At 44.3% G+C, this 13,662-nt stretch overlaps 1 protein-coding gene across 1 annotated transcript in view; it reads right to left on the bottom strand.

Annotated features, from left to right (window-relative positions):
- Window positions 1-284: 284 nt before the first annotated feature.
- Window positions 285-13,662, bottom strand: part of LOC109400381 (protein wings apart-like) — a 39,342-nt gene continuing 25,964 nt past the window's right edge. The window contains exons 4-8 of the mRNA XM_029855783.2: window positions 7,995-10,860; window positions 7,605-7,923; window positions 7,461-7,540; window positions 3,168-3,358; window positions 285-2,273 (exon numbers count right to left, since the gene is read on the bottom strand). Coding sequence (XP_029711643.2) covers window positions 2,034-2,273; window positions 3,168-3,358; window positions 7,461-7,540; window positions 7,605-7,923; window positions 7,995-10,860 — 3,696 coding nt within the window. The 3' untranslated portion in view covers window positions 285-2,033. The remainder of the gene's footprint in view (window positions 2,274-3,167; window positions 3,359-7,460; window positions 7,541-7,604; window positions 7,924-7,994; window positions 10,861-13,662) is intronic.

Below are 13,662 nucleotides of genomic sequence, written 5' to 3'. Positions count from 1 at the left end.
TAGAGTGCGGAACTGGAGGCAGGAGACGCACAGCCATGGACCGAGTAGCATTGAGACGACTCCTACGTACAGCAGAGAACACTCCAGGCTTAGTCTGACCGCCAAGGTAAGCATGTTTTAACCCGTGAATGCGAATCGCGTCTATTACCAGGTTACAATATATCCTTTCGTGTATTTCTAGTCGACCACGGCTCGTTTAAAGGTCGAAGGATATTCCTAATAAACAAGTTCATATGGATTGGTCATCACATACCAAGTAACTAAATGCCTACGCAAAGAGCAAATTAATTTCCAAAGAGGTTTTATTAAAAAGTATTTCTTCCACAAAGATCTCTCTTTGTATCTTTGTGTTTCTTTATGCATCTTAATAATTTAAACAATATACATTTTACCATTAGATCTCACTACTGTATGTACACGCGCTTTTCCCGTTCATTTTACTTATAGAACTCTCTACCATAATACTCTATTAATGCTTGCTTTCGTCCACGAGCTAGTTCTTAGCTCTTCATCTTAAATACCCAGTAATGTGTGTAAAGAAAGGATTATTGCCTCTCCTTCCCCCACCGAGTTGAGGGTGTTCTCACAATAGGAAGTAATCAGTGAAGTACTAGATTGAAAGTAGTGAGCTGGATTTTTGTATGGTGAGATGATCAGTTCTCCGTTTCTGCAATGAAATGGTGCAAACAGCGTGGGTTATATGATTTCTTGCCTAATTTGATGCTGTTTGAGCAAAAGTTTGGGTAACTGTGTTGTTGAAGTTGCAAGAAATAAAAATACAACAACTCAGTTACCCAAACTTTTGCTCAAACAGCATCAAATTAGGCAAGAAATCATATAACCCACGCTGTTTGCACCATTTCATTGCAGAAACGGAGAACTGATCATCTCACTATACAAAAATCCAGCTCACTACTTTCAATCTAGTACTTCACTGATTGCTTCCTATTAGGATGACAAAAGTTACCTGGCAGCTGCGCACACCATCCGCGTCGCCACTTGTATGATTTGTGTTTGATTTGGATCCTTCATTTCTAATAAACATCTAATTAAACGTGATTTATTTTATGTGATTTATAAACTACTGTTTTGTTTGCTTTTCACTACGATCTAATTTCAGATTAGCATTTGAGAGGACGAACATATTTTGGGTTTCGCCCGAGCTCTCACACATACAAAGGAACACGTACACACACCGAAACAACGGATATATTAAGAGGCTCACTCACGCACAACTATAGGTTTTTTTAAGTGCTTACAAATGTGACCCGCGGTGCTTCAATTGGCGTTATTATCGAAAAATCATGAACAATCGCAAGACGGTCCATTATGCGCTGTAAAAATCATCTCCAATTGGATGTAAGACAGCATTAAAATGGTGGTGGACTTAATGTAGTCAAGTCAAGAACTAGCATTCAAAATTTTGAAAATTCCTACATTTATTTCAAATATAACAACAATGAAGCACCGCGGAACGGCTACGAAGAGAATCTATTCTTATTCAATTAGTTAGACTTAGACAATCTATTAAGGAGGGGTTTTTACCAGCTATCAAAAGGACGCGAAAACTGAAAAAATGTACAGTTAAATATTTGAAATTAAAACCAGGATACACTTCATTTGAGTGTATTCTTTTCCTTATGCGAAGTAGGGGTGGTGAACTTTCATTTTGGGAGAAAGTTTGCGATCTTTACAGGATTTTGGTTCGGACACTCTCTAAACCCATTTTTACAAGTCTCGTCGTTCGGTAGGTAATCTTAAGTTACGGGGCTTTGTGTTAAAAGCAAATATAATTTATACAGAATATATCCTTCCGTTCTTCTGATGTTTGGGTTCGCGCCAAAAGAAAGAACGAAAAGAGAGCCGTTTCAGTTTTCCTAGTAGGTTATAAGAATGGTAAAATATAAAATCAATCCTAATTAACCGGACAGCGACTTTTGATACAATTATTACGAATTACGAGAGAAGATGGGAGTAAAAGTTCAAACTCACGCTCGGGACCTTACCGGAGGGTCGGCGGCGGTCCGCCTTTATCAGTAGTGCGCCCGGGTCGATGACCGAGATCCATAACGGTGCGGGGTGGTGGTGTTAGAGGCGGTTGTAGCGATACTAGTGGACGATGACGAGGAAGTAGTGGGTAACGATTGCAGACTGCTGCTACTGGTGGATGCTTCCGGTTGTTGTTGGTGTTGCCGGTCAGCCGAGTCCAGTTTCTTAAGATTGTCGATGATGTTTTTGGTCTGGCGAACGTGCTGCAGGCTGGAGGCGTCCGACTGTTTAGGAAAAGTAAGGAAAATGATTTCATTGGGTGTTACTGCGTAAACTTTTTTAATTACTTTTTTTAACGTGAATTTAAAACAAAAATATTTTGGCAGCTTGATTCAACACAACTTATTGTTGGATTTAACATCAAGTCTGTAAATTCAAGAATATGGTTTGCCATACCATCAGGGTACCAGATTCCGCTCATCTAAGGCCAGTTTCACAGAAAAACATCATCTGTTGAACGACTGTTAAGCCAATTTGTAATGTTTTTCCATTTTATGTTAGTTCAATCTAAGTACAATCAGATACAAATCGAGACTTATGTAAAACTTTTCATAAAAGTATGATTTTATTACATTTGGTGTGAGACCAAAGTGGTCCTAATTCCGCTCACGAACAAATTTATGCCATCTTTTAAATAGATTTTTGCGGAAAAGTGCATTATTTTTGCAACTCTGTTTTTACAATTATTTTTTCCTGTTCCGTAGGAGTGTATAATAGGGGTTAAACACACTGTGTGCTAAAATCGGCAGATTTCACAATTTTGACGTATTTTTTTGCGTGAGCGGTTATTGGAACAAATGAAATTACCTACAGCTTTTTTGGGCCCAATAGCCGCTCAAAAAATTTCATTGTTTTGTTTTTAAAATTTATGTTATCCGGTAAATATTGCATAAAATGGCTTTACTCTCGTCTAATTTATATTGTCCAAGAATATCGGCACCTAAAAGAGTGTATTTATGCGTGTAAACTTGATTTGTGCAACAGTGAGCGGCTATTGGGTCATGAGCGGCTACTGGTACATTGACGGTACTATCATTCATGTTCCTTTAACCCAATAATTACGCCTTACAACGACCTAACTGAGGTGTTCCATTTCATAATGAAACTCATATACTTACATTGGCGGTCAGGTTGAGGAAGTTGTGGTACTTTTCCAGCGAGTTGACCATCATCACGAAGTTGCCGTCCTTCAGGTAGCATCGAACGGTGGCCTCGTACTCGTCACTGCCCTTCACGAGCCACCCGATAAGTAGAGCCACGTAGCTGGCCATGAGCGTGTGCTCCATGTGGGAACCGGCCTTTTGGAGCACTGTAAAAAAAAAGAAAGATACAAGTGGTAGGTGAATCGATTGAGAACTTGTCTTAACGCTTTAGTAGTCACGCTGTTGTGTTTTGGTTAAACACGTTAAAAAAACTCGCATGTTGTACACAGTGTTAGCATGGTAGGGTTCATTCAAATATAACGTAACGCAAAATCTATTCAGCATGACCATGCAGAGGGTGACGGGTTCGATTCCCGGTCGGTCCAGGATCTTTTCGTAAAGGAAATTTCCTTGACTTCCTTGGGCATAGAGTATCTTCGTGCCTGCCACACGATATACACATGCAAAATGGTCATTGGCAGAGGAAGCTCTCAGTTAAAAACTGTGCTGAGAAGCAGGCTTTGTCCCAGTGAGGACGTTACGCCAAGAAGAAGAAGAAGAAGTAACGTAAAATCTGACGATTTCAGACCCCCTTTTAACTTTTGTATGAGACCCCCACGTAACGACTTTTATATGAGCAATTTTGATATTTTGTATGAAGCGTAACACAACGCTAGACCCCCTCCCTTCCTTTTTAGCGTTACGTAATATTTGAACGAGCCCGTACTGGCAGTGCTGGCCACATGCGCCACAATAAGAAGGTTCAGGACTAATGTCTTGGAAGTCAACATTGCAACAACTTTAAAACCAAGAATAACACAAAGTTCAATCGAATTCGTTTATGAATGCACGAGTTTATTCGTTTTAAGTTACCGGCGACGGAAGATCTGGGAATTTATCACTTTTGAAGGCGGCATTCAAAATGTTGATCGCTTAGAAGTTCTCACATTCCAAATGGTCGCATTTCTTGTGAATGCGGTAAATTACTCTTTCTTTCCACTTCTTCGGGACTACTACGAAAGGCCGAACCACGAAAGGCCAAATCACAAAATGCCGAAAGCACGAAAGGCCGAAGGTAACAAAAGGCCGAAGCAAGAAAGGCCGAAGGGAACGAAAGGCCGAAGGTAACGAAAGGCCGAATTACAAAAGCAGTCATGCTATTACTTAACCCTTGCCTTTCCATTACTTTTACCAATTATGTCTAAAACAAGAAAAAAACATTTAAACAAGTAAATATTGTTCAAAATAAATTCATTTTCCTCAAACCGACTCCATTCCACGTACAGTACACTCGGCTACGTTGCTTATGACTGACCAGTCTTCTAGATAGATGAAGCGCTGCCTAGATATTCTGCGAGTTTGCTGAGGCGGAATCTGATTGCTTCAGTCGCTCTAGGTTGTGCCGTGGCAATCATCGGTACTACACACTATCGATGACGGAGGGCTTTGGGAGCAGTTCGACTATCAACAGGTAGTGGTCAGAGTTGATATTACCGCCATGATAGGTCCTTACGTTGATAATGTCAGAGAAGTGCCGTCCATCAATCAAAACATGGTCGATTTCTTATTCCGTCTGCTGTGGTGATCACCTGAATCAGGAATAACGATATATTGGTGGCCATTACCCTCGAAGCTGCGAAATCGATGAGCCGTAGGTCATTTTAGTTCGTCAGCTGGTGGGCACTGAACTATCCCATCGTCGGCTAGAATTCTTCCATCTAGCCTACCTGGGCGTTAGGTTATTTTGTGATGATCGAAACTTAGGCTTATCGTCATTAGTATCGCCGGAATGAAGGCTTACCTTACTTTACCGGTCAAAATAATACCTGAGTGTCTTCTGCTGTACAAAAAAGTCGCATGTGCATAACTACAGCGTTTTGGACCTCCAGCTCCGAAGTCGTGCACGCTGGCTATACTGCCTATGATCGCATAACTGTCCCAAATGAATAGGAAAGCCAGCAAATATGGGACTGATATGCGATCATAGGCAGTATAGTGCATAACAAGCAAGCATGACATTGAAACTGAGGGGCCAAATCGGCTGTAGTTACGCGCATTCGACTCCGTCTATAGCTGTGAGTTTGCAGTCACGCGCTCTGCGAAGGGTCCGTAAATTCGTTCTACACTTGATCGACCCACCTAGCTCCATGCGCACCACGCCTTTTTGTGCCGGTCGGATGATTCTTGAGAGCCATTTTAATCGGGTTGTTATCCGACATCCTGATGACGTGACCCGCTCACCGTAGCCTCTCGATTTTCGCAGTGCGGACGATGGTTGGGTCTCTCAGCAGCTGATGGTGGTTCATTCGCCTTCTCCCAGTCCCGTGTTCCATCTGAACTCCGCCGCAGATGGTACGCAACACCTTCCGTTCGAAAACTCCAAGGGCGAGTTGGTCCTCTGCACGTAGGGTCCATGTTTCATGTTTCGGGGTGGCGGGCGCGGTGATTCCTCCCTGGAGCCCTTTGCCTTCATGTACTTTGTCTTCGACACATTAATGACTAATCCGATTCGCCTGGCTTCACTCTTTAGTCGGATGTACGTTTCCGCCATCGTCTCAAATTTACGAGCAATAATATCAATATCATCAGCGAAACCAAGCAGCTGAACGGACTTCGTGAAAATCGTTCCACTCGTGTTTATCCCCGCTATCCTAAATTACACCCTCTAAAGCAATGTTGAACACAAGCACGAAAGACCATCACCTTGCCGTAACCCTCTGCGAGATTCGAAGGGACTCAAGAGTTTTTTTTTTGTTTTTATTTATGTGTATTTTAACATCACGCTAATTCTACACTTAAAAGGACTCGAGAGTGTCCCTGATACCATCAGGGTACCAGATTCCGCTCATCTAAGGCCAGTTTCGCAGAAAAAACATCATCTTTTGAATGACTGTTAAGCCAATTTGTAATGTTTTTCCATTTTATGTTAGTCCAATCTAAGTACAATCAGATACAAATCAAGACTTATGCAGGACTTTTTATAAAAGTATGATTTTATTACATTTGGTGTGAGACCAAAGTGGTCCTAATTCCGCTCACGAACAAATTTATACCATCTTTAAATAGACATTATTTTTGCAACTCTATGTTTTTACAATTATTTTTTTTCTGTTCCGTAGGAGTGTATTTTAAACACACTGTGTACTAAAATCGGCAGATTTTACGATTTTGACGTATTTTTTTGCGTGAGCGGTTATTGGAACACATGAAATTACCTACAGCTTTTTTGGGCCCAATAGCCGCTCAAAAAATTTCATTGTTTTGTTTTTAAAATTTATGTTTTTCCGGTAAATATTGCATAAAATGGCTTTGCTCTCATCTCATTTATATTGTCCAAGAATATCAGCACCGAAAAGAGTGTATTTATGCGTGTAAACTTGATTTTTGCAACAGTGAGCGGCTATTGGGTCATGAGCGGCTACTGTGGTACACTGACGGTACTCGAACTACACACATCACTCGATCCATCGTCGCCTTGATCAATCGTATCAGTTTATCTGGGAATACGTATTCGTGCATAATCTGCCATAGCTGTTCTCGATAGATTGTATCATACGCCGATTTGAAATCGATGAACAAGTGATGTGCGGGCACGTTGTATTCGCGGCATTTCTGCAACACCTGGCGGATGGCAAACATCTGGTCCGTTGTAGCGCGTTCACCCATAAATCCAGCCTCTCCGGAGGAACCAGTTACGTTTAGTGTTCTGGGGTTCAAATCCGAAATCCAATTTTGCACATAAAACTTGGACTTTGGACTAAGAAAAAGTTATCTATAGTAAACTGGTTTGAAATGTTCACATTCCTGAATTTTGCCAAACATTTTTCAGAAAATCAGAGAGGAGCTCTTAATGAAATTGTTAGAAAAACTCGTAGAGAAACAGGCAGAAAAACTATAAAAAAATCTCGTGGTAATTCCCAGAGGATGTCGTTGAAAGTCCTAGAGGAACTCATACCGAACTCCTTGGAAATTCAGTGAAAAATGGTTAGAACCTAGGTATACTCGATGCATCGCTGAAAAGGAATCGGTTAATGAGCCCGTAATGGAGTTTCGCACGGTTCCATTGTTCCTGAGCCAAATTTTACACGTTTTTTTCACCCAATCTTTTCTATGTTCCCAGGGAATCACAAAGTATTCCAGAGAAGTCAATTGTGCGCCGAGAATCGGTCTATTATTATTGTCTTTATTAACGAGACTTTCAGCCCTTGGCTGGTTCGTCTCGTGAAAATCGGTCTTCTGATATCTGTGTAAAACTGGGATTTTACTTACATTTGGTAACAGTCTCTTCGATATCTTCGTTCTTCTTCGACTTGGCCTCCAGAATGGCATCTGTATTTTTCTCAGCATACCTAAAAACAATACAACACAAATTTTCATCCACGTCCAACCATCCAGCTACCGCCCATAACATACCTCGCCAACTCGTCCTGCCGATAGAAGTAGTCAACCAGTGCCTGGATGGCCATTTCCTGCTGGGCGGTCGCCTTCGCTCCACGTGTAGTCCGACTGCTTTCGGCTGCCGCCGTCGTTCCAAAATCGTCCGGTGCCCGAGCCGTCATCAGGTGATGCCGATTGGATTGGGTGTAGATGGTCAGATTGATCAAAAACAGCAGCACCAGAATGTTCATTTCGAAGATAAACTTCTGCGGTACGTAGTCACCTAGTCGCAGCAGCAGATGCAGCGAGGTGGCAATCACATGCGGCTGCGATCCAATTACGCTGGCACCGTAGGCTGCAATGGAGGAAAATCACACGTTAAAACTGTGAATTTGTTTGGACTTCTTTTACCCCCAAGCCACTTACCAGTATCATTGAACGGATGGGTCAGCGTGATGAACAGCTTCAGAACCGGAATGATCATCTCCCGTAGCACCGCGCCTCGATCCTCTTTGGGTGTCCGCTCGGTGGTCGGATACAGCACCACTTCGCCATCGATCAGCTTCAGCAGTTTGACCAGCGTGGTAATCATACGGCCGCCGTTGTAGTTCAGAATGTAGCTCTGGTTCTGCTCGTTCAGGATGGTCACGTTCTCCAACACCCGGAGGCACCGTTCGATCTTCTGCAGCTTCGACAGTAGATCATCGGTCCACTCGATCACGTAATCGGAGATCTGCCGGCAGCAGTCGGAAACCGTTTTGATGAGATGTTCAAGTCCTCCGAGGTTCCGAAGTTCGTCTTTGAACCATTCGCCGGCTCGTTTGGAGGTTAGGGACAGGAGCGATTCCATGGCAAGTGACCCCGTCGTGATATTGTCCAGGTCCATGTGCTTTGCTTTGCCGGAGTTTTTGATTTCTTCGCAAAGCTCCCGTACCTTTTGTTGGTTCTTTTCAAGTTGACCCTTGCTGAGACCTCCGTCGGATCCTGATCGGTGGTCCGTATCCAGGAGGTTCAGCATCAGCTCCAGCGAGTCCCGGTCGAGATCCATATTGAGAGTGTCCTGTGACAGTACGAACATGATGGTGGCCGTGCAAAGACCCAGGCTCTGATCCGTATGGGCGTCCCGGAGGGCTTTAAAGAACCGGGTCACGACTCCGTGCGCTCGCACATGCATCCGGAAGGCCGGAGTCATGCACTTGGTGGCTAGGGTCATCGCCGAAAGGCATCGCGTCGCGTTGGGATTGTCCGGCTGGAGAGCCGACAGGATGTACTCTACGTCGTCATCCATCTCCTGAGATTCACCAATCTCCTGAATTTGATGGGCTTTTTTGACATTCCGCACAACGGTGTAGTAAGGCTTCGTGTCTCGGTCACACTTCAATTTGGTATCGAAGTCGAATTCATCGTCAAATTCCATGCTAGTTTCTCCAGTACTTCGCATCCGCGTAACCCTGGAAAGTCCGGAAGGTTCCCCTTCGAAGGTGGAGGGTTGCTTGTCCTTTTCCGCTTCCGCCATTGCACCTTTGTCCTTCCCATCCTCATCATCATCGTCCCATTTGTGCTTGTAGACGTGCCGCTTCTTGTCCGCTGCTTCGGCACTTCCGGTGAGGGGACGACTCTTGAAAATGCTTCCTTTCTTCTTTGAGATCACCAGCTTAACCGGTTGTTGCTGCTGGTCCTGTGCAGAGGACATCGGTTGAACAATTGGAATGGTGATGGGAGGAACAGTCAGGGCGCTGGCAGGAGCCGCCGAAGGTATCGTATTGTTTCCGGCGGACGTTTCTGCAAGAGGTCGACTTTCCTGCAGCTGTTGTTGTTTAGCCAATTCTTCGCTCCGGAAGTAGGACCTTTTGAACTTGTTCTTGATTTTGTACTCTGTGGGTTCGGGTTTGTTTTCATCTTGAATGTCGGAAGAAACCGCAGGTTGGGCGGGTTCCGTCCGGTTGGAGTTTGTGGTGAGATCTAGTCCTGTGGTTAGGGCCGATGATCGTGGAGATTTCATCGATGCCAAGGCGGATTCGGTTTCCGAGGACAACGTGAAAGGCGGAGGAGAATCGATTGGTTCCAAGGCGGGTCGTTTGGGACTGGTCAACAGGTCGTGCTGGTAGTCAGGCGGAACCACGTTCTTTTTCCGCCTACTGTATTGGCGGGTGGCTGCCTTCTGAACTGGAGCTAGTGGAGGAGAGGGTTCTCGTACTGGTTCCGGAACCGGTTCTACTTCTTTGACCGGTTCAACTTCCGGTGCAACCACATTGTTATTATTGTTACGATTTCGAGTGGCTCGGCCGAACTTCTTAACTGCTGGTTCCGGTGAACTTATTGCAGCCGGAACCGGGATCGGTTCCGGTTTGGAAATCACTTCAACCTGGGCAGTGTTCTTCATTTTACTTCGAGTCGTTCTCGTTGACCTGGTTCCCTTCAGGCTCAACTTCAGTACTTCGACTCTTTCTTCTTTCGGTGGTTCCTTCTTTTCTTCTTCCGGTTTCACTACCTCCTTCGCTTCCTCTTCCTTGTTGTCCTGGGTATTTTCACTTTCGAAATTGATTTCCGACGGAGGTGCCGCTGCCGTTGAACTGTTCTGGGACAGTTCCAAGTCACTTCCGCAATCGCTCGATCCCCGGCTGTGGATGATTCGGCAATCATCGGCCGCCGTTAAACCGACGTGTTTGGGAGTGTTGTTCGACGATGCACTTCCTAGAATCGAGCTCTGAGAGTCGAAATCGTCTCCACCGGAAGGCGATGCCAATGTCCGGTAAAGTTCATACGCGTCCGTTCCCGGAAGTGGGAACTGTGGCCGAATATTCGGAAGTACAATCGGGTCCACACGCAAGTCTTCCGCCACTCCACCCAGCAGTTCCTCGTCTTTCCGTTCGTCGTCTTCTTCCTGCGTATCGCCTCCCTCTCCCCGTTTAGCCCTCTTACTGCTTCTTCCCTTCTCTCTAGCAATGGCCCGCTTCTTAAAGTGCCTCAATTCCTTCTTGCTTTCCTTTTTGTGCTTACTACTGCTTCCGCCGTTGCTGATAAGACCTTTGCTGAGGGTGATTTTGATTTTCAAGTCGTCCTTCTTGGGTTCCTCTTCCGGCGGAGTCAGCCCGGTGACGAATGTTGCCGAAGCCGAAGGGACTGGATTGACGGCGGGTTCCGTAAGCGGAGCCGGTGGTTCCGATTCCTGCGAGGCGGGTGGTGTCGGTTGATGAGGGATGGCGGGCGCTACCGCAGGTTGTTGAACCGCTGAACCGTGCGGAGGTGAGTTGACATCTTCACTGTCGGTGCTGATAAGTCGGGAGGTGCCCTGTGGGTATAAACAGATAAATAGGTAATGTATGAGCATAGGTTCGTTTAGGTAAGGTATTGCAGATATCTATTAGGTATACAAATTCAACGGCACACTTCTGTTAGGCACTGCCTATAAAATACGTAGACTCATGTTTTACCATCTAAGACCCCCTTGCTCCTCGTAGACGTTTGTCCACACACAATTTTCGTGGATAAAAGTCTTTGTAGTTAATGAACGGATCTTTACGCAGTTCAGGCTCCGGTATAGAGAGAAAAACTACCTAATTCTGAGTTCAAAGAATAGGCTATTAAGTCAAATCTGAGTTATTAAAACAAATCTACCCCATTTGGCAATTTGGCGTACAGTCGTTTGGTATAATAGATACATACTGTCAGTGTACCAATAGCCGCTCACTGTTGCAAAAATCAAGTTCACACGCATAAATACACTTTTTTCGGTGCTGATATTCTTGGACAATATAAATTAGACGAAAGCAAAGCCATTTTATGTAATATTTACCGGATAACATAAATTTTAAAAACAAAACAATGAAATTTTGTGAGCGGCTATTGGGCCCAAAAAAGCTGTAGGTAATTTCATGTGTTCCAATAACCGCTCACGCAAAAAAATACGTCGTAAAATCTGCCGATTTTAGTACACAGTGTGTTTAACCCTTATTATACACTTCTACGGAACAGAAAAAATAATTGTAAAAACATAGAGTTGAAAAAATAATGCACTTTTCCGCAAAAGTCTATTTAAAAGATGGTATAAATTTGTTCGTGAGCGGAATTAGTACTACTTTGGTCTCACACCAAATGTAACAAAATCATACTTTTATGAAAAGTTCTACATAAGTCTTGATTTGTATCTGATTGTACTTAGATTGAACTAACATAAAATGGAAAAACGTAACAAATTGACTTAACAGTCATTCAACAGCTGATATTTTTCTGCGAAACTGGCCTCAGATGAGCGGAATCTGGTACCCTGATGGTAGTACATAGTCTAGCATAATTCTGAATAAAAGGTTCATGAAACTGAATATGACATACATACATACATTTATTTGTTCAACATCATTAAGATAAGACATAATCAACAATAGTACGCCACAAGACTCGGTTTGTGGCTGCCGCTCTCCATCCTCGGTCGCGCCCAATGCTCGCCAAGTCACGCTCCAGCTGGTCCGCCCATCGTGCTCTCTGCGCTCCACGCCTTCTTGTACCAACCGGATGGTTAGCAAACACCAACTTTGCAGGGTTGTTGTCCGGCATTCTTGCAACATGCCCTGCCCACCGTATCCTTCCGGCTTTGGCCACCTTCTGGATGCTGGGTTCGCCGTAAAGTGCAGCGAGCTCGTGGTTCATCCTTCTCCGCCACACACCGTTCTTCTGCACACCGCCGAAGATCGTTCTTAGCACGCGTCGCTCGAAAACTCCGAGTGCTTGTAGGTCCTCCTCGAGCATGGTCCATGTCTCGTGCCCGTAGAGGATCACCGGTCTTATTAGCGTTTTGTACATGGTGCATTTGGTGCGTGGGTGAATCTTTTTCGACCGCAGTTTCTTCTGGAGCCCGTAGTAGGCCCGACTTCCGCTGATGATGCGCCTCCGAATTTCTCGGCTCACGTTGTTGTCAGCCGTCAGTAAGGATCCGAGGTAGACGAATTCCTCCACCACCTCGAAAGTATCCCCGTCTATCGTAACATTACTACCCAGACGGATCCGGTCGTTTTTGGTTCTGCCTACCAGCATGTACTTTTTTTTTGAAGCATTCACCACCAATCCGACCTTTGCTGCTTCGCGTTTCAGGCGGGTGTACAGTTCTGCCACCGTTCCAAATGTTCTAGCGATAATGTCCATGTCGTCCGCGAAGCACACAAATTGACCGGATTTTGTGAAAATCGTTCCCCGGCTGTTGAGCCCGGCTCGTCGCATCACACCTTCCAGCGCGATGTTGAAGAGTAGACATGAGAGTCCGTCACCTTGTCGCAGTCCCCGGCGAGAAACGAATGAACTGGATAGTTCACCCGAAACCCTTACGTAGTTTTGCACACCGTCCATCGTTGCTTTAATCAGTCTAGTCAGCTTCCCAGGAAAGCCGTTTTCGTCCATGATTCTCCATAGCTCTGCGCGGTCGATACTATCGTATGCCGCTTTGAAGTCGATGAACAGGTGGTGCGTAGGGACCTGGTATTCACGGCATTTCTGGAGGATTTGCCGTACGGTAAAGATCTGGTCCGTTGTCGACCGGCCGTCGATGAAGCCGGCTTGATAACTTCCCACGAACTCATTTGTTTTAGGTGAACTGAATATGAGCAACCAAAATAATGTGTGCTCATTCTACCATCGAAGGTTCCATCTTTGCATATTATTTAGAATAGTTGATGCAACATTCAGTAAAAGCTTTATAACTTTTAAAACCCACATCAATACTAGTGATAACGTAATGATAGTAGATCAAAACAAAGAAATCCTAGGACCCCGTGGAGTGACGAGATTAGAAACCCTTATACATGGGCTGACTACAAATTTTGTTGAGATAATCAAAACTTCTCAATGATTATAGAATCTAAAGTTCGATCAAAATGATAACTAAAAACTACACATGCATCCAAGCAAATCTACATCATGCAAAAGAAGCAACAGCTGTACATTCCGAAAGATTCACTGAGAGTAAACTAAATATAGTTTTTATCCAGAAACCATGGACAAACAAAATGGTAGGATATTGGGAATCCATGCAAATCCTTTCAAATTAGTAAATAAATCAGAGCAGTTACAACCAAGATCTGCAATTTGAGTAAATGGAAGTGTG

This window comes from Aedes albopictus, chromosome 1, assembly GCF_035046485.1.
Source record: "Aedes albopictus strain Foshan chromosome 1, AalbF5, whole genome shotgun sequence".
Taxonomy (NCBI): domain Eukaryota; kingdom Metazoa; phylum Arthropoda; class Insecta; order Diptera; family Culicidae; genus Aedes; species Aedes albopictus.
The sequence above is the reverse complement of the archived record's forward strand: the minus strand, read 5'-3'. Positions and strand labels throughout refer to the sequence as shown.